General features: G+C 36.4%; 1 protein-coding gene across 3 annotated transcripts in view; it reads left to right on the top strand.

Moving 5' to 3' along the window:
* The window catches only part of LOC131041881 (protein RETICULATA-RELATED 1, chloroplastic), a 29222-nt gene extending 7808 nt beyond the window's left edge, over positions 1-21414 (top strand). For all 3 annotated transcript variants that reach the window (XM_057975108.2, XM_057975109.2, XM_057975110.2), the window contains 4 exons: positions 12737-12806; positions 13368-13447; positions 13866-13933; positions 20928-21414. In XM_057975108.2, coding sequence (XP_057831091.2) covers positions 12737-12806; positions 13368-13447; positions 13866-13933; positions 20928-21121 — 412 coding nt within the window. In that variant the 3' untranslated portion in view covers positions 21122-21414. The remainder of the gene's footprint in view (positions 1-12736; positions 12807-13367; positions 13448-13865; positions 13934-20927) is intronic.
* Positions 21415-22038: the final 624 nt, after the last annotated feature.

The following is a 22038-nucleotide window of genomic DNA, read 5'->3' as shown; positions in this document are numbered from 1 at the left end:
TGTCTGACACTTGCAACTTGGTTGATGTTCAATTTGATGATGTTGAGAAGCTAACTTTAATTAACTCTTCTGAAACTGTCTGCCTCTTCAACGAACCCTTGCTTTAACCTCCTTTGTCTTCAATGTGCAGGATGGATAGTGTACCTTTCCTTGGAATGCTAGACTGGAAGATGTCGTCCTTGATGATGCTAGACTGGAGAAGGTCGTCCCTGATGATGCTGGACTGGAGAAGGTCGTCCTTGTTGATGCTGGACTGGAGAAGGTCGTCCTTGTCTTGGCCTGGTCTTCTTTCAACTTTCCTTCAAATGCTGGACTGGAGGAGGTCGTCCCTGTTGATGTTGGACTGGAGGAGGCCGTCCTTGCCCTGGCCTGGTCTTCTTTCACCTGCAAGACACACCATAAAATGATTAAGGACACATAATATATTTATTGTAACATAGCATTTTATACCTTAAATCATCAACAAGAAGACATCAAAATGAAGTTTGCTCAAGATTCTTTCAGGGACAGGCTTCATAAGAATTTCGCCCTGGACCCTTTGGAAGGGTTAGGAGCGAAATTTGCATTCCTGGCTCAAATTGTTCTCACTTTGCAACCGTACTTGCTTAGATACATGCCCAAGGACACCCTCATTCTCAACCAACACCAATCTTGATTCAAATTTGGGGCAAAAGAGAGGTTTTTAAGAATTTCGCTCTGGACCCTTTGGAAGGGTCAGGAGCGAAATTCACCTTTCAGGACAAAATCTATCATGTTTCCTCTCCAAAATACCTTCCAAGGCAAGCACACACTAGTTTTCCTTCCTCCAGCGCCCAGGGACCCACGCCTTGACCTCTATCATGAGCAATTTGAGTGAAATTGGGAATTTCGCTCTGGACCCTTTGGAAGGGTCAGGAGCGAAATTCACCTTTTAGGTCACAACTCTTCATTTTCTTCACTTCAATCCATCTTGCAGGGCAAAGTAACATCATTTCAACCTCAACTACGCCTTAGGACTCCAAGTCTTGACTTGACACAAGGAGGAAATAGGTAGATGAAGAATTTCGCTCTGGACCCTTTGGAAGGGTCAGGAGCAAAATTCATTTTTTACTTGCTTATTCACACTCAATTTCACTTCCTTCACTTCACTTCATCTGGACTCCCTCATATTGAATCCACTCCTCAACTTGGCAACATTGGTTTGATCTTCCCAAGGCCCAAAAAGGAGAATTCGCTCAAAAACCTAGCCAAGGACAGGACCTATCCAGAATTTTGCTCTGGACCCTTTGGAAGGGTCAGAAGCGAAATTCTCATTTTAGCTCAAAATTCACACTTTTGAAGGTCAAACATCTTTCCAAGGCATTCCAAATAGCTTCTCTCACCCTAGTCTAGGCCTGACTTAGCACAAAATTTGGAGGATAAGATAGTTTTTAGGATTTTCGCTCTGGACCCTTTGGAAGGGTCAGGAGCGAAAATCTTATTTTAGGCTTATTTCCTCATTCTTTCAACTCCAATCCACCTCCAAGACCAAGGACACATCGCCTCACTCCTATCTAGGCCATAAAAACCAAAAACTTGACTTGATTTGCAAGGAAAAAAGGGTGATCCTAGGAATTTCGCTCTGGACCCTTTGGAAGGGTCAGGAGCGAAATTCTCATTTTGGTTTCAAAATTTGCATTCTTGGTGACTAAAATCCACTCTAAGGCAATCCAAATGACTTCTCTCACCCTTGTCCAGGTTTGACTTTGCTCAAATTTTGGAAGAAAAGATGGTTTTTAAGATTTTCGCTCCTGACCCTTCCAAAGGGTCAGGAGTGAAAATCGCTTTTTAGGCTCAATTCCTTCACATTTGATAATCATTGATAAGTCAAAGTCATTTCTAAGGACCTCTCCCATCAAAACTCAACTTAGTCAGCACTAGGCTTGGCACAAAATTGGGAAAAAAGGTGGTTTTGAGAAAATTCGCTCTGGACCCTTTGGAAGGGTCAGGAGCGATTTTCCTTTTCTAGCCCAAAATCATCATTCTTTGAGACAAAAATCCATTCAAGGGCAATCTCAAGGGCTTCTATCGTCCTTGTCTAGGCCTGACTTGGCACAAATGTGAAAGGAATAGGTGGATTTAGGATTTTCGCTTCGGACCCTTTGGAAGGGTCAGGAGCGAAAATCTCATTCTTGACTTGATCCTTCATCTTTTCACCTCCATTCTTCTCTAGAAGGTAACTAAACATCATTCTCATGCAAGGATCAAAGTCTTAAGCCCAAGCAAGGTCAAAAAGGTAGGCTTGTAAGGAATTTCGCTCTGGACCCTTTGGAAGGGTCAGGAGCGAAATTCACCTTCTTGGTTAGAATCCTTCATTTTTTCAAAGCTCTCACACATTTTTAAAGTCCAAACATGTCCACTCTTCCCCTCAAGATGCCTTGCAACTCAAAATTTGGTCAAACTAGGGAGGAAATGAGCCTTAGGAGGATTTTCGCTCTGGACCCTTTGGAAGGGTCAGGAGCAAAAATCACCATTTGGGCTTTATTGTTCATTTTTTAAACTTCAATTTTCTCCTGGAGGCAAATATAGATCGTTTTCCATCAAAGGAGCAAGGTTTCAAGCCCAAACAAGGTAGCAAATGAGGTTTATGATGAATTTCGCTCTAGACCCTTTGGAAGGGTCAGGAGCGAAATTCTCTTTTAGGCTAAAATCTTGCTCTTCAAAATCATCCAACTCCATCTCAAGGCAAGAACATACCAATTCATCCTCCAACATGCCCTAGAAACCAACACTTAGCCAAAATTGGGAAGGAAATGAGAGCTACAAAGATTTTCGCTCTGGACCCTTTGGAAGGGTCAGGAGCAAAAATCATGATTTGAGCTTGACTCTTGACCTTTTCAACTCCAATTCTCTTTGGGAGGCAAACATAGATCCTTCCTCATGCATCTCCATCAAGATCCTGACTTTAGCCAAGGGAAAAATGAGTGTTTTCAAGAATTTCGCTCTGGACCCTCTGGAAGGGTCAGGAGCGAAATTCATCTTCTTGACTAAAATCCTTCATCTTTCAATCTTTACAAGGCTAGAATATTCAAAAAACTCCAAACATGTCTTAGAAACCAAGAGCTTGGCCTGGGCAATGAAGAAATTGAGGTCTTCAAGGATTTTCGTTCTGGACCCTCCGGAAGGGTCAGGAGCGAAAATCACTTCCCAGGTTGATTTTCATCTTCCTTTCAACTCATTCTCACACAAACTTGGCCAAATCAACTTCCTCTTTACACAATCAAGACAATTCATCATCCAACTTGGTCTAGGCAAGGTCCAACTAGGTTTCAAGGTCAAAGGAAGGCAAAAAGGAAGATTTCGCTCTGGACCCTCTGGAAGGGTCAGGAGCGAAAATCATGTTTTGACCTCGATTCTTGATTTTTCAAACTCTAATCTTCCTTGGGAGGCAAACATAGATACTTCCTCATGCATCTCCATCTTGATCCTAACTTTGGCTAAGGGAGAAATTAGTGTTTTCAAGAATTTCGCTCTGGACCCTTTGGAAGGGTCAGGAGCGAAATTCGCTTTGGACCCTTTGGAAGGGTTAGGAGCGAAATTTGACATTTTGGACTCTCCGTCAGGATCATTTTATGGAATATAACATTTAAGTATAAGAATTATTAAGTTATATTCCATATATACTGTCCAGATGTTTGAGAGTAGTTTCGGACCTCCACGAGTTATATTGCAAAATCTAGTTTTTGGAGGATTCTCCAGTTTTCTAGACTTAGTCAAATTTCAGGATCAGGACATTCCAGACAGCGCCAAATTTCAGGATCAGGGCATTTTAGACTTAGCCAAATTTCAAGGCATTTGAAGATCAGGATGACATTCCAGACTTCATCACTCACCAACTTGACCTAGCTCGGACCTTCAAGAATGACACTCACTCACCAAGCAAGACACAATTAGCAACAAGAGCAAAACCAGGCCCTAAGGAAGACTCTCAAAGAAACCCTAATTCTGAGGCCCCAAAGATTCACCTCGGCTCAAGCAGAGCTTGCCATCCTAATGATCCCCCTGGCGACACTCGAAAAGCAAAGGCTAAAAGACAAAAACCCTAAAAGACCTAGAAAACACACCCCAGAAGGCAAAAAGCAGGGGTCCCCATTTGCAATGGGGCGATGTGTGAATACGTCACAACAGGTTTCTAGGGCAAATGAAGTTTTTGCAAAAGTAATGAGTTTTTTGTGCGATTTTTTTACAAAATTGTGTTTTGTGCTTTGAGGGTTTCTAGGGCATACCAGTATTTGCAATTTTTTTGTTTTTTTGTTTTTATTAGACTTGGGTTTGCTTCAACAAGTGTTTTTGCATGATTTAAAATAAAAATAAAAAAAATCGTGGGTTTTAGTTTTTCCTGATTTTTTATCAACAAAAATTGAAAGCATTTGAGAAGCTTTTGTGTCTTTGGATAGCGGGAGCGATGGGTTTGGTACCCAATATCATGTTGGAAGGCACTTAGAGATTCAATGACAAGAATTAGAATGCCTGGAAACAGAGGATGCTCACCATTTTTGAGTACCGATGCCTAGATCAAATTGTTTTGGGTAATTCTGCTCATCTCATAGTGGTAGGCAAAGACCAAGACAAGTTCGATGAGCATAATTGTGAAGCAGTTATGTTGCTCAACTTATCAGTCATCGATGAGATGGTTCAAGAAGTGCTTTTTGGCAAGATTGTTGCACAAATTTGGACTCACTTGAAGGATCTGCATGAGACTCGGATAAAGGCAAAGCTTTCTTCCTTAAAAATATGTTGTTTTGGATTGTGATGTATGACAAGATGTCTTTGTAGTATCATTTAATGAAGATCAAAGACATTCATGATCAATTGGAGGCCATTGATAGCAAGATGGAAGAAGAGGATATTGTGGTTAACATGCTGAAAAGCTTACCACGATCCTATGAGCACTTCATCGAAACTCTTAACATTACCTCCACCAACATTGACTTGAAGTTTGATGAATTATGCGACAAGCTCTTGCAGCGAGACAAGTGGAAGAAGCAATCTGGTAGCAACAATGAGACAACCGGTATGGAATAGGCTTTTATTGCCAAGGACAAAGGCAAAGGCTAAGTCTACTCAGCCAAAAGGACAAGGTGAACCTGATGATTCTTCAAAAAATCTGAAATCTATCACATGTTGCTATTGTGGTAAGCTTGGTCATATGAAGAAGTTCTGCAGAAACCAGTTGGCTGATAAAAAATCCAACCAGGGAGGGTCTCAACAATAGGCTCATGTCGCAGAGCATTCAGAGGAGTAGTCGGCCTTTTATGCGTTTATGGCCAAAAGACCAATAGATCATGACAAGTCTTCTGCATGGTAGTTAGTAGAATGACCATTAAGGGAGTGTATTAAAGTAATATTGTAACATTTAGCTTGTAATGGTCATTTAAGTCATTTAATTAGTTTTAGTAACTTTGTATTCTTTAAGTCAGTTAGTTAGTATTTAGAACCTTTCTATTCTGTCTTTAGTTCTTGATCCTTTCCGTTATGGAAAGATCTTTTCTAATTGCTTATAGAAGGAGTTTTCGTTTCCTTTGTTAATAACAATCAATTATTATTTCATTGTGCTCAAACATCCAAACCAGAGCCAAGATCAAAACCATTCACATTCTTGTGGTGAATTCCAATTCATTGGTTTTGCCATGGGTGATTTCATGTTTGCTGCTGTAGTGGAGTGTTTTATGCTGTATTTGATGAGCTGGCTGCCAATGTAAAGCAGTGAATTCATCAAAACTGGAAAAAACATCTTGTTTCAAATTTGTTAGGGCAATCTATGCTGTTTTTGTTGTTTCTTCTCTGTGTCTTTTCAGGCCTAACAAAAAGAGCTTTCAAACACATCCACCAAGGTGAAGAATGGAGTTCAAATAATGAAGAGTTTGTGAAAACTAGTGAAGGCATGAAAATAAGTTCTCTAATTGAGTAGAGCGCACCAATGTGAGGCCAAACAGGAAGTCTATAAATGAAAAATTACAAGTCTATAGATTGGCACACACCAGAGTGAAAAACAAAATCAAGTTTGAATAATTTGCATGCCCACATATGGGCACAAACTGTTGAGAAGAGAGACAACTAAGTGAAAATTTGCAGCCAGTTTATGTGCATTCACCTTTTTGAATGTGGATGTGTTGAGTTTCAAACTGAAAATTGCAGGCCATTATAGAGCATGCACCATTATATTGGAATAGAATTCGCAAACACTGAAAAAGTGACCCATGTAGAAGGGCGTTTACCTCTATGAGGACTGCACAAGTTTTTGTTAAGTTAAAAATTGCAGACATATAAATCAGCGTATGCTACTTAATGGAGATAAATATTATTTTCGAAGTGTAAGTTGTAACACTATACAAATACATGCTGTATAAAGTGAGGGTGAGTTTTAGAAAAATTGCAACATTATATTAGGGCATGCACTGTATAACAAGGAAGCAAGTTTTCAAAAATGCAAAAGTTGCAAGGCAATTGATTGGTGCATGCCCCCCTAAAATGTAAACTTTATTTTCGCAAGATCAAATTATGCTGATCAATGTAGGTGCACTCTATCATAGGGGAATGATAAGTCTTTGAAAATCCAAAATTCCATTTTCATTCAAAGGCATGCACCCTATAATGGAGGGACAATTCTCACAAAGATAATGTTGCAGGCTTTTGTAACAGATTGTAACATACTGAGGGAAATCAAAGTCTTCATTCCTTCAAATGTTTGTAGCTGAGTGTTTGATTGACAGCAGTAGTTTCAGCTCAGAATCTTCATCATTTCAGGGTTTTGTCATGAATTTTAGTTAGATTTTTTCATTTACCAGTGGTCTTTATTAGAATAATTATTTCTTTTAGTCAGTTACCTTTTTTAGTGGTTCTATTAATGGTCATTTAGTTAGTCATTTAGCTTTTAAGTTCGTCATCTTAGTTGTCGACTTATTTAGCTTTTTAGTTCGTTTAGTCTTTTAAGTGCAACTATTGCTTCTTTTATAAGAACACATATTTTTCTTTTTAGTGTTTAGCTTTTTAGCTTCATTTAGTGTTTTAAGCGTTTTAGCTTCATGTTGAAGCTTTAGTTTAACAGTTCGTTCTTTTTAGAATTTTCTTTATAAACAGTTGTATATTCGTAATTAATTCATCCGATTATTCAAGATCATTCAATTATTTTTTCAGTCTCCATCAATCTTCAGTGATGTTTATCAGTTTTCCAGCAGGAATGCATGTTTTGGCAGGGTTTTGGTGATCAATTTTCAATCATTTATGTTGACCACATGCTTGTTTCCTCTCTAAATTTGCCTAAAGCTCAGCTTCATTTCAAGTGGACTTCAACAACAATATAGAACATATTTGCATTTTTGGCAGCAATTTGTTTCACTTTAGTGACAAAATGATTTTGATAGCATTTGGGATGAATTCAATAGTAAAATGAAAGTGATAGCTAGTAATGATGACTCATGATCATGTCAACTTCCATAGACGCTTGGAGTTGACTTTTGTGGAGACTAACTTGTTTTGTGTCCAACTTATGACTATGTGTCTTGTGATTTTTCTTGGTTGCATGTATGTGTTTAGGGCAAAATGTTTGGGGGATTTCCTACTTTTAGCTATTGTTTGTCTTCATGAAGGGGTTCTGCATTTTGTTTTTTGTTCTAGTGGTGTTAGGGTATCGACCCATTATCTTTTGACAATCATTCATCTTCTTGGTCATGACTATTCAATTTTTACGACGTGGCAATTTTTATAATTGTGTGGGTAGGCATTTTGCTCTTGGTGTTGACTATTTTTGATTTTTCAGTATTTAGAGAAAGCAATTAGGTTGTTACCTAGGGCAAAATTGAAAGATATTAAGGCAAGGAAAAGGAAGTGGTTGGATAGTTGCTGTGCAATTCCAAGGAAAATAAAAACATTGATCTTTTTGTGCCGAGGCAACAAATGAGGAGAAGCAAATGAGAAGCAATGAATGGGAGAGAAGGGTAGTGACAGGTGGAGAAGTAGGATTGATAATAAGACCCTTAGGTCGTTCACTCAAGAGAGGGAATTTGAGGTAAGGCTGATTGTGTTGAAGAGAGGAGATAGGGGAAGACCTGGATTGAAGAGAGTTCATCCATTTAGGTTTATTTAAGCACTTATGCTGATTTTGGTGTGTAATTCGGTTAAGCTCCTTATGAGCTTGTTACAAGCCTTGAAGGCATATTTTTTAGATAATTTAATGAAGGTAGTGTTTTGCTTTTGCTTTGCATATGTTTAAGTTGTTGGTGTGTGTCGCTGCTAGGTTTAGGTAGTTGTTTAGTTAACTGCTTTACCTAGATCACATCAAGTTGTATTAGGTTGAGGTATGCTCATGGGTTATGTCTTAAGAGGCCTTATTGGATTTGTTGTAGGTGTTTGAAGTCCTATAACTGTAGATAGTTGTGAGGAGGTGAGATCAATTGTCGTAGAGGGGTTTTTTGTTGGGAATTAAGGTGTCTCAACCTTAGTCATTCCTAGCATTGTATTTATTTATTTAATGCCTAAATCGTAATTTCTTGCTTATCGTATTTTGTCAATATGGTACTTTGAGTTTTCTTCATGCTGGAAGGTGACATGGAAGATGCAAGGATGCGATTTTGCCCCTACATGGGAAAGTAAGCATCCCATTTTGGTGAGATATTTTGCCGTGTGTTGGCATCTTAGAAACTTATGCAAGTCATTATTGTATGACAGATTCTTATGACAAATTATGACAGATTCCTATGACAGGTTGGACAAGTGTTAGAAGGCATCTTGCATGGAGAATATGGGTGTCCAAGTTAGGTTATGATGGGTTGTAAGAGAATCAACTATTGATAGTCTGTTATGATGGATTCTCCTACAACTATAAGTGCTATCAGTTATGACAGATTCTTTGACAGCTGGAAGATGTGTAAGAGCATTTGTCATACCTATTTTTAGCAAAAATGAAGTGCCCAAGTTTGGAGGCATGTAAGAGGGGTTAGAGAATCTTGGACAACTGTCTGTTGCATGCTTAGAGGTAATGGAAAAATGTGCCACATGGTTTTGGAATGTTAGAAGTTAGTGTTCACATGGATAGCATTGCTAATATGATTAATAATATATAATTGTTTACGTTAATATTAAATTGTTGAGAAACAACTTAATATTAAACTATAGTAAGTGTTTGTGAGTCAAAACAACTCACAAATTCAGGGGAGTGGCTATAGGAGGTAGAACAACCTTCCTATAATATAGGTTATGAAAAAATCTATATATATTTTGTAATTCATATTATGTGAAGTGAAAAAGAGAATAGAAGATTATTACTTGAATAATCTTTTTATCTTCTAGAAGTCTGCCCCAAATCTCTGACATGGTATGAGAGCAATTAGTAGATCTTATGCTGTGAGAAATATGAGAAAATTGATCATCATGGAAGACTTTGAGAGCAATAATGACACCAGGCCTGTGGTGTGAATGATTAAAATTTGTTGGAGTTTATGCGGCAAGGTGTGTTGAAATTTCATCAAACTTTCTATTGAAATGTGGAAGAGGCGTTTGGATATTTTTATGTCTGTTGTGCATCGAATTCTGCATACATATATCTGTTGATTAATATTGTTTGTTGCTAATAGTAGATGGTAATGTGGGATTCCATCTGAGTTGTCATTGTGAGGCGTCCAAATTGCAAGAAGAATAAAAGCGTCCAACATTATACAGTCTCACTAAAATCATGACATCTTTCTCATTTCTTAATGAAATGTAGAAATTCAACATGTTCTGGAAAGCTGATGAATAATATTTATAGAATAAAACCCAGAAATTGTTTGAAGATATTTTAAGTATGCGATGAGCAGTTTGTTACTGAAAAATGAGTAGTGTATAGTGACACAATGAACAGTTTTAAACAGTGCCTTTGTGATAAAAAGGGTGCAGATTTATTTCAACTGAATTGCCAACGAAATGCATGACTAGAGAGGTGAATGGAGGTATGTGCTTTTATAAGTTTGATTAATTTAAAATCCTCATAAAAATCAATAGCATATGGTCCATTTTCCAACGCATAAGGTGCAGTTTTTACGGGAAATGAGGTGTAAAAATTATGTGGGAGTGAATATCTTAATTTTTTAGAATAATTCAAGTTAGATTAGAAAGACCCTTGGGAGATAAAAATTCATTCTAGAATTGAGGAATAAGGGGGTTTAAGGGAATTATGTGAAATAAGTAGTGAAAATATTACAATTATTTTTGTGTTAAATGTTAAGTATCCAAATGGATTTGTTTAAGGTGATTATAATTGTGGAGAAATAAGCGTTCTCTTAAAATTTTGTAATCAGAGCAATAAGAAATTTTTTGGGGATTTGAAGTTGAAAATTAAACTATTATTTTTGGATAATTTTTTGAAAATGTTATCGCAAAGAATGCATTTTTTGGTTTATGGGAGGAAAATGGAGTTTTGGTTGTTGGAGTCCCATGAGTGGTTCACAAGGTTGAAAAGGTCATACTAATTTATATATTTACAAGCATGTTTTTTTTCTGTGTGGCACATAATCTGTATGACTATCCAAATTTTTTCAAACCATTCCATAGGTATCACTTAAGAATACCATGTCCTAAAATTAAGCAGTTTTTACATATTTTTTCATATTCTATTGTCTTTTAGGAAAAAAATGCCTTATGTTTCATGACTTAATATGTTTGTTGTAGATATATTCAAGTATTATAGATAGTAGCATTGTTGATAACATGGTTGAAAAACTCAACAATAACTTGTTTAGACTTTAGCAATAACTTAACCAACACAAATTTTTTAAAAACCTTAGGGGAAAAAACTTGGCGCTATGGTTAAAACTCGCAAGAACCTAGCAAATTTATTGGAAATTAAAAAATACATAATTTTTTAATATATTCTTTTTTTTTTGATAGATGGATTTGGCTTAAGAGAGCCATACCTCAAGTACATTTAGAGGATACTTTACCAACTAGTCTCATATTATAGAGACCTTGCAAAACAATTTCCATTCTAACCCTCACCCGACTAAAACACCACTGCCTGCGCCCATATTACCTTGTCTTAATGGCATATAAACTTGGGAGACTAAAAAGTCAAAATGCTCCAACCTTAGACCGCTTACACTTCTTCCTCCTCACCTTGTGGCTGTGTGTTTGCCATATTGTCAACATCTCTATTTCTACAACAACCTCCATTTGGGTAGTGCCCATCCACTGTAGTAGGAAGTCTATGCTTGTTACCGCTTGGCCACGTCATAGATTTGTGTTCATGGTTGAACCCCAAATAAGGAATGGTACCAGTGGGCAATTGAAAATGTAGTACAGTTGTGGCCAACATCCACCCTCTGGTCTAAGTTCTCCCCCAACCACTGCCATGTCTAAAATTTGAGACATTCCCACTTTCCATTTCACCATTGTGAACAACTCCATTACACTTTGCACCATTTCTTTCTCTTCCATCTCTAACAACCGTGCCATAAACATCGAAGCCACATTCGTATTTGTTCTGTACATTTGTGCTAGCTCAATGTATTCTTCGACCAGAACCAGGTTGATTTCTTGCAAAACCATTGTAGACTGGCACCAGAAAATGCTCCTTGAATGAACGTTTGCAATGTTACCTATGAAGGCACTTGCACTTGATGTCCTTAGGCTTTCAAACTAAAGGTGGCCTCCGTATCTTCGAATGCCCATCTCTACTTGGTTGCCCAATCAATAGAGCTTGACATTAATTCGCACGTCGGTAGACTGCCTTCACTACCAATGCTACATTAAAGTTGATCTCGATCATATGAAATCTTGCTCTTTTCGGCCCTCTCTGCATTTAAGATGACCCTCTCTCTATCCTTCTTTGCACGTCAGCTTGTGTCAAATGTCCTCCAACCTTATTCCCTTGCTTCCACATTCATTTCTATTGCCTAATTTGTCTCGTGGTCTGCTAAATTGTTCCCGTCTCTATACACATGCAAGATTTTGAAATCATCAAATTGCTCCAGAAGGCTTCATATCGGTTTTATGAATTTATTAGGTTCCCAACTGGGAATATTTTTTCGCTATAATGCATTTACAATAATTAGCGAGCCCCCTTCCAAATGGACTTTCTTGAGATTTGGATTTCGATGTGTCTTTAGAGCCAGCCATGCTGCTTGGAACTCAGCCTCATTATTTATCCTCTCCTCCAGCATCTTTGCTTCCATTGCCATGATATTACCTTTCTGATATCTCACTACACATCCTTCGCCTGACAAGCCTGGGTTCCTGAGTGCAGCCCCATCAAAATTTTCTTTAATCCAACCTTCATCTGGTGGGGTCCAACTCAACTATGCTCGTTTCTTTGGGGTCCAACTCAATTAGTTGTTTGATGTTATGTTTGAAATTAGACGGTATTGTAACAAATTGGATGCAACTATAATTTTGCAATGTAAGTGATCAGTGAGATCCTATATTTTGCATGAGATTTTCATGTGCATCAGAAAGATGAAATAACTGTGGAGAATATAATCTCTTAATACAATGTATACATAAGCATGGAAGTTTCACAAGTCCATCTTCAAAATTTTACTTGCGTGTTTGAGTCATCTGTCTGATACACTCATACTAGTTGGACATCTAAGCTAAATGGATTGTGCATGCTATACATCTCTAAACAACAGATGTAACATTATTAAGAACTATAGCACAAATTTGTATAGGAGTTTAAAGCTTTTTTTCTATAGTTTTTGTCTATAATTGTTCACAATGAGAATAATATGTTGTTGTTTCTGTTTAGTGTTTTTGAAGCTGAGATGCCTGGTCGGAGGTTTTCTGTTCAACAGCGAATTGGCACGTATTTTTACAAGGTGATTTGCTAGGAGCTTCAAGATTTCATTCTGTATTCAGTGTCATAGGTCTTGTTATAACCTTTTCTGATGAAGTGTTTAATATGGTTGTTAAACTGGCTGCCCTACTTTCTGCAAGAAATTTGACATGTTTTATTGAATTGATTTTAAAATCTCCTAGGTGTTCTGAAAATGGCTGAGGTTTTATGAATCAAATGCAACTGACTGACATATGAATGGTTATTGAACAGAAGATGTCTAATATGGTTTATGTCTGTGAAATTATCATGAAAGTTTGAAACTGACAGATGCAAATTTTTTTTTTTTTTTGTCATGATGTTATCATGTACATGTTATGCCTTGCTTAAGATGTTTGTAGCTGATCTAAGATTGAGTGAAAGTACAAGAAGGTATGCAAGTAGTAGCCTACTAAAATTTTAATAGAATATCAGAAACAGAAATGAGCTGATGAGTCATGCTGAAGAAGTTGTTATAATTTTATCAATGCTCTTGCCAATTTTTATGAGTGAAGTTGTTTAATCATGATTTCTGTTACTCAATACATTCTATGCATGTGACTAGGGTATTCAATATGGAGCAGTTGGTTTTGGATGCGGAATTATTGGTCAGGGAATTGCTAATTCAATCATGACACTCAAACGGTATAAATCTTTACTTCATTTGTTTATATGGGGCACCATTTACACTATTTCAGGTTTTATTCTCAGGTTGACTTCTGTTTTCTCCTAGTTGCTTTGCATCCTAAATGCTTGTTATTTGCTTATTTCTGATAGATTGTTTGCAGTAGATCTTATTGCAATGTTTGTTTTAATGTGTTTACATTGTATAGTAGATGCATATAGAGAATATAATATAATTTTAAAGATGCACAATAAGACTAGCATAAAATATTGTATAAAATCTGTTGGCTACCATCTTACTGTTAGAACTTAAACATTGAGTAATGTGAATACAGCTTTTACAGTATGACTTCTTGATTTTACAAGATATAATAATTTCCCAAGAAAGACTTATTTCTCCATTTATGTTATTCAATGTTGTTTCATGTATATTCTGCAGGAAATTAAAGAAATCAGAAGAGCACGATGTAGCTGTACCTCCTCTTATAAAAAGCGCAGCCCTCTGGGGTATGTTTTCCTTTAACACTAATCTGACATTCACATGGTAGTTTAGGAATTTTGTTGTCTGCTTGAACTTATGTAGTTTTACTTTTATTTCTAAGTTGCATTTGATTTACTTGTCTACTTATAGGCATTTAAGGGGAAGAATTACCCCAAAGGTTCTTCAGATATAGTGAGACACTTTCTGTGTCTAATGCTGTGAGAAATTGTACCTGGTGATAGATTGATGTTTAGAGCTATGTTACCCCAAGTTTCTCGGATGGGGGGATGGGGGGACAGGGAAATGGGTTTCTGGGACGGATATTTATTTTTGCCATTTTTGCGGATGAAGGGGACGGCTATATAAAAAATAGGGAAAATTTTAAAATATATAAGGAAATTTTAAATATATTGATATGATAACAATGTAACATTGATAAATCTAAAATTTAAATCATTCATCATATACATTATGCATAGCAATTAAGTTGAAATTCATATCATAAATATAATTCATTGAATCTGGAACCACTGTCAATATGAATGTAATTATATGAATATCAAAATGCCCAAAGGCTGCAAGTTTTAACAAAATGAAATATCTCCTATCTATATTTCTTTGGTAACTTCTTTGCTGGATATTTGTCATGAATTGTACCTCTTTTTGTGGCTTACTACTCTGTGCTCCTTTCCAGCTGGTCATTATCATTTCAGTCTTTCTCTAATAAATTATAATATATTATGAAAACAAAGAAAATAGTGCATATTAGTAGAGGGATATAATTGTTATTTATTATTTAGTTAGTGAAATTGTCTCTAAGACTGAGCTTTCATCCCTTTTAACTGCAGAAATTGCAGATCAAAATAAAAACATATGACTTACAGATTCAAAGTCAAACTGAACACTTATTTCTGATAAAAAATTAAGCCAAAACATGTTACTGTCAAGGTCTGTTTACTTTTAGTAGATTTGAAAAGCTTTTCTCACAGGGATAATGAAAGCTTTTCTTCAGTTATCCTAATCTGAGATGCATGTACTGTTACCTTTGATCAGTTTCAAATTTGGGTGAGTTTTTAATTTTTTAAATAAGTGCAAAACAGGGGGGACGGACAGCCATCGCCGGGATGATCGGGGGACGTCTGAGACGTCCCTGGCCGCTCCCCCAGGTTTCCTCTGCCATTCCCCCCAATAGGAAATGTTTCTGCAAATTCTTTGGTTTCGGAAACAGCAGGGAAATGTCCCCAGACATGTTTCCATTTCCGAAACAGCTAGAATTTTGGTGGAAACGTGTCCCTGGGGTTCACTGGTTTAGAGATATCTTAGGCTACAAAAATATACCCCTTCCAACACTATAATGAAACATATGAAACTGCCAGTCATTGTGTAAAATTTATAGTTTTATACACCTCACATGTCACATTTCCTGTTGTGGACCCAACATCCTCGCAAAATGCCTGTTTCCATCCCTGTTATTTAATTTAATTGATTTTGACATGGATACTTAATAAGAGATCTGAGGTTTCCAATGTCCATTTTACGTACAGATAAATTGGAAAAAAAAGCAGCTTACAATATATGGTGGCCCACTAGGACAGCATGCCAGCAAAGACCAACGTGTCAAAAAACATTATACCAAAGTGAAGACCCAAAACAGTAAAAGACCTCTCCACAGAGTAAAGACAGCACAATGTTTTTAACAACTTAACAACCATGTTCATAATAAGTCAACAAACTCAGTCAATGAACAGAAAGTCTAATTCTAGCAGCATTTTATGTTGTCACCACTTTTGGAGAAATCACAATCAAAGCTTCCATTTACTGTTTTAGCCTCATCAGCACTGTGTTATTGTTCTTTCCAGTATGTTTAGCAGTCCACTGAATTTTTATGCACAATTTCAAGATCCACCTGATCTTTATCCTTTGGAAACACATTTTCTTTATAGGACTCAGGGATATTATATGCTTGGATCTTGAAATATTCTTTTCGATTTTCCATGTAATCTCTAACAAACTATGCTCGTCTGCCACGCTTCTGTCATGAGGCCTGAAGTGAGCTGTTGTAATTTCCCTTTTGTTTACATTATTCAAACCATCTTCTAGCAACCTGGAAAAGTTGTCTTTAGGGATTTCCATTATCATAGTAACTTGCATCACAATCTGAAGAAATTTGAGTCCACTAAGGAACTCTTTTCTCTTGTTCTGGAATACTTCATCATTTTTACCTCTCCAAATATGCTGAAGAAATTTTGTCGACAAGACCAAAAACATTTACGAAGAACATCATCAAAATATTCACATGACAAAATAAGGTTTCATACCATGTAAAATCAGTCTTATTGCCCCAGCCCATACATTTGCCACAATGCATACCAAAGATTAAGAGCATATTTGTAATAAAATGAATATGTTCAAAATACACTACCTTGTTACACATATTGTAAACTTGGGGGTACAAATTAAGATCAGATAGAACTGAGTCAATAGCTAACCTTTTACGGAGAAGCCACTTGAAACAAGTCTTTTTTGGGTTGTAGAACACCATTTTTTTTTTTAATGTTAGACCAACAAAACATTAGATAAGTTTAGATTCCATTTATGATTAAGACCTTTGAGAACCTCTTTGGTGTCAACCAGCATAGCACAAGTTTTCTTGGAATTGACTTTAGAGAAAGAGGTACCATCAGCCAAATTTCTTTTGTCAATTTCAGAATTTGGTCTTAGAGATACTAGAAGGTTGACAACAAGCTTAGCCTTCTGGAGCACATAATAGGTTGTTTTTGTGAGTTTTAGTTATTGAGAAACGACATTGTACTTTTTCCCATTTCAAGAGCTGACTGACAAAGTATCTTTAAAATCTATAACCCCTTTAAATGCCCAAAACTTAGCAGGGCAGCCTTGTAGCATTGCAAGTGGTTTACTGTTCTATTCAATTTTCCACTAGATAGACTTGTAAATGGTGAAGTTCCCATCTAGTCTAGAGAAAGTCATATGTTCCACCATAAGATGTTTGATATCCTCGCATGCTTTCCAAATACTACAAAATAGCCAACGGGTTTGATAGAGATCTTACCAAACAAAAAATCATCAGGGTGCAGGCCTTTCCAATTTCTACTTTTCTTTGCAACTACCAAAAGCAGTATTGTTTCTTATCAAAACTTTCTGGGGTATTAAAAGTAGTATACTTAACTGCAAGAGCAGTGCCTTGCAGTTTGATGTCTTTAAGAACCAAATCCCCTATTGATTTGGGAAGTCAACACCAACTCCATCTAAAAATATATCTGTTTTTATTTCCTTAATTTTCTGATTAGAGTAAGTTTCTTAGTATTTTTTTTCAACTTGGTCAAACTAGCAAATAACCAAGCAGAAGAGTAACATATATTCTAAGAAGAAAGCACCTTTTGACATGAAATCTATTAGGAAGAGAAAGAAGTTGGCTCTACCATTTGATACTTTTATTTTCAATTTTCTTAAATATTTGGTCCCACAATTTTTTTAAAGAAGAGTCAACCACAAATGGTATGGCCAGGTAATTTACAATCTTGTTAGGCCCACCCCATTGGTAGTTTCTATTTTTTAACCACTCAGGAGGGAAATCCCTCCAACCAAATATAATTGATTTATTTTCAGAAATCTTAGCTTCAAATGTTTACAATATACATCGAGTCTATCCATAACATTAGGATAAATTCTCTCAAACAATTTAGAAAATAATGCAATCTCAAAAACAAACTGTATATTAATCAGATTAGCCTTTTCGGAAAACATACTCTCTTCACAAGAGGATCAATTAATCTAGATACTAGAATATACTGTAAGACATCTGAAGTAATAACAAATAGTATAGTTGCTAAAATCCCTGTCTTATAGATCTTTGTAGAGGGAGAGACTCAGTTAGTGATCCATTGATGTCAATCTAAGCTTGATCATCATTGGAGAGTGTCTTAACCATATTTAAAAATTTGGTAGGAAAGCCAAAAGATTTTAGCAGTAATAGGGTGAAAGACTATTACAATCTATTATAGGCCTTTTCAAAATCAAGAGCATCATACACACATCCTGATTATATATTTTTTTCAATTCAAGTCCTTGTTAACTGTTGATTAAGTTTTTTTTTTTAATAGGAATTGTTATCAAAAAAAGTTACAATATGATTAGCTGCAACTCCATCATTAATAGCTTAGAGATCAACCAGATTATAGACAATCCATACAACACAACATATAAACCCACAAGTATGAATGGTAAAAAAGGACGGGAATCAGCCAAAGCAGACAAAAGACTCCTCCCAGCGGCACCTCTGGATGCTGCTAGCCTTATGCTGGTGCATATCGTAATTTCATCTGAATCCACATCCTTCACAATTGGTTCAAATCTGGATCTAGCAGTCAGCACCCTCTTTTCAATTGTTTCGGGTTCTTCAATATTGTGACTCTCCATATACTTCTTCAGTGTATCTAGGTCCTCTTTGTTTAAATTGTCCTTCCCTGGTGGAAAAAATGTGCACTCTTAATCTCTTTTTTGTAAACAACTGTTAAGCCCTCTTGCAGCAGGATCATGAATCTCTCTTTAGGTAGTAAACAATGGATACCTGCAATAAGATATTTAAATTATAAAAAGGTGAGTTCACTGTGAAACTCAGTAAGGCACCTTCGTTTGCCTTGGAAGACCTCATTGTTTCTCTTTTTCCATATAAACCATAAAATCTTATTTGTAAGAACAAGCCAAAAATTGTTTAGATCAGCAGATAAAACTCGCATACCCCAAAAGAATTTTAAACCATGTGAAACCATCTTTATTATCCCACACCTGCTTGTTCTCAAGAAATAAGGTTCGAAGAGACGAAGCAAACTGACATTTAAAAACAAGAGCTCAAAAGATTCAATATTACCACACAAGGAGCATTTTCTAGCTGGAATACCAAGAGACTCAAGTTCAACATTCATAGCTAACATTTTAAGCAAAAGAAGCCACCTAAAACAGGCTTTCTTAGGTTCTGTAGAAGTAGACCAAATATGCTTTAATCTATAGGGGACCATCTATCCTATTCCTCATATCAGTCAGCAATAAGTAGATTTTTTTTGCAGAGATCTGATTAAAAGCAGAACTCTCCTTCCAAGTTACATCTTTAAAAGCCTCTGAACACTTCTTCAGAGAATTGGAGAATTTCACATTACACAATGCTCTATTTAAAATAGAGTATTTTCTTTATTGAGAATTAGGAATTGTATACTCCTTTTTCAAAGCTTCCTAGGTCTTCAAATACCCATTTTGAAGAATATATTGAAACATTGAGATTCCTTTAAAGTCCCAGATCTTAGCTGAATCCTATGTAAGGGCCAAGGGTTTATTATTCCATTCCACATTCTACTATCTGGGCTCAACAAATGAGCCATTTGTTTGAGTGAAGGCATCACAATTTCTGATTAAGTGCTTTACTTTCCTCCAGGCCTTCCAAATGTTGCTAAACAAAGTAAACCCAAAGATCTCAACCTCAAAGTAACCAAAAACTAAGTCTTATAATTGTAATGACTTCTAATTCTTACCCCTTCTGTGCTTTGAAAGAGAAATATTGTTCCCTATAAGGACCTTCTGTGGTTTAGAGTAATCAAAATCTTTAATAATCCACTGGATTGCGAGAGCTAAACCTTGAATCCTAAGAAATTTCAAACCAAGGCCTCCAAGAAAGAGCCTTTGGCAAACAACACCAAGACCTATTAATCGCATGTCTTCTTTTACTACCCTTATTGTACAACCACAAGAAATCTCCCATAATCTTTTGGATTTTATCAAATTGACTAGTTACGAACAACCAAGTTGAGGAGAAGTAGATAGAATGAGAAGTAACCACTTTATAGGTTACTTGCAATCTTCCAGCAAGCAAAAGCAAATGGGTTTGCCATTTCTGGTGTTCCTTCTCAATCTTCAAGAACAACCAATCCCACTAGTCTTTTAGAGATGGAGAAATGGCAAAAAGGATTCCCATATATTTAACAACTAAGCCTGGGCCTCCGCATTACAAATTCTTATTCTTTATCCAATGTGGTGGATTATTTTTCCAGCTCAAAGTAGTGGATTTGTTAGAAATTTTAGAACCTGAAGCTTCACAAAAAATGCTTAGCCTTTTCATCACATTTTCAAAATCGCTTTCATTCACTTAAACAAACAACACCTTATCATCAGCAAACTGGGCATTTATCAACTGTTCTGTATTAGGGCAGATTCCATTATTAGGAGTAATCAGACTAGTTCTCAGGACAAAATGAAGTGCATCTGTTACAATCACAAACAAGGTCAGTGCAATAGGACACCGCTGATGGATTGACCTCTGGAGACTTATGAGTTCAGTCAACTCCCATTTACATCCATTTGAGTAGAAGAATCCTTGAAGAGAATATTAATCCATCAACAAAATTTTGGAGGAAACCCAAAAGCTTTCAAGATATTTAGGATAAAATTCCATTCTATTCTGTTATAAGCTTTCTCAAAGTCTAACAGAATCATGCTCACATTTTATGTTTTGCTCAATGCATACCTTCCCAACTGGTTATCAAGTTCTCCAAATTTTATCTCCCCTTAATAGGTTTGAGTAACCAAAACCACTTTCTTCAAAATTTTGGAAAGTTTGAGAGCAAGAGTCTTTGCAAGAATTTTACAAGAGACGTTGAGGAGAGTAATAGGCCTCCGATTTATGATAAGGCACTTATCACCATCCTTAGGGATTGATTTAATAATTTCTGTATTAATATCTTTACCCAAGAACTCCTTTTGGAAAGCTTCTTGAAAAACATCTAATAATTCATCCACCTTAGGGATCAATATGCTTTTTAGTTTCTGAGAGATATTGCTCATAACCTTATCGTATGTAAGTTTTTGGTGCTTTCTTTTTTCAATTAACATTGATGCAGTGGGCTCACTGAGCCATCTTTTCCTTTTGTTACCTTCCTTGTTGAGTACACGTTTTGGTGATTTTTAGTATCCTTGTTATTTACTGCTCAAGTTATCACTTCTCTGTTTTTGCAGGTGTTTTCCTTGCCGTCTCATCAAATTCCCGGTATCAGATTGTTAATGGCTTGGAGCGTGTTGTTGAAAGCTCTATCTTGGCTAAAAGGGTCCCTCTAATTGCTCTTGCCTTTACTGTTGGTGTACGATTTGCAAACAATGTTTATGGTGGCATGCAATTTGTTGATTGGGCCAGATGGTCAGGAGTTCAATAGTTTCAATGTTAAGAAGCCTCTGGCTAAATTGTTTTATCAATCAAGCATCTGTGCATTGACATTGCCAGCATAAGGAGTACAAATAGTAGAGGCAATGTGAATCATCTATTCAGATGCAATGATGGTTTATTTTCCCGTGTTTGGGTAATTTGAAAATTTGATAAGAAGCCTATCAGATTTGGCTAAGTTAAGCTTTGGAGCAGCAAAGATCACGAGGCAGCCTCACAAAACTTTTCTTCTGTAGCATTCTACAACTATTTAAGCAAGAGCTGTAAATGCTACTAATTTGTCAAGTTTTTGTCTCCTATTTTTGGTGTTATTATTTTTTGTGCTTATCACCCCAATGATAATCAGTAGTTAATTATCAGCCCTAAATAATAAGTATAAGAATTGTTGTTTTGACTGAAATTCCTAGTTTGACTGTCAAGGTGGCCCAAGATTATTAATTCTGCATTTCCGTGGTGAAATGAGGAGTTAACAACTTTTTAGTGCTGGTGTCTTTGGTAAGTGCAGTTAAGAGGGTTTTTAAATTGCAGACATGCTTTATGGTTCCAGTTTTGTGCTTGCATGATTTCTACATTCAAGCTCACTTTTATAAATTCAGCGGCAACATCGAGCAGCAAAAATTGAATGCAATTTGGAACAATTGATGATTAGGAGTGCTCATGTCGTTGATAATGATAATTAATAATGCTGGAAATAAATTGTGGCAAACTTTGTGAGTGATTACTTGCAGATTGGAGGTTGAGGGCAATATGAGATATCAGATATGTCACGATAATTTCTAGGAAGGAGAAAGATGTTTGAATCATTGTATATCACAATGAGGCAGGCAATTCCAGCCAAATTAAATATGCTAGTTTATGTCTGTAATAAAGACAAATTGATTACAGGTTTGGTGTGGCCCGTGGCTGTAC

The sequence above is a fragment of the Cryptomeria japonica genome, chromosome 1, assembly GCF_030272615.1.
Source record: "Cryptomeria japonica chromosome 1, Sugi_1.0, whole genome shotgun sequence".
Lineage (NCBI taxonomy): Eukaryota > Viridiplantae > Streptophyta > Pinopsida > Cupressales > Cupressaceae > Cryptomeria > Cryptomeria japonica.
This window is presented reverse-complemented; position numbering and strand designations above follow the sequence as displayed.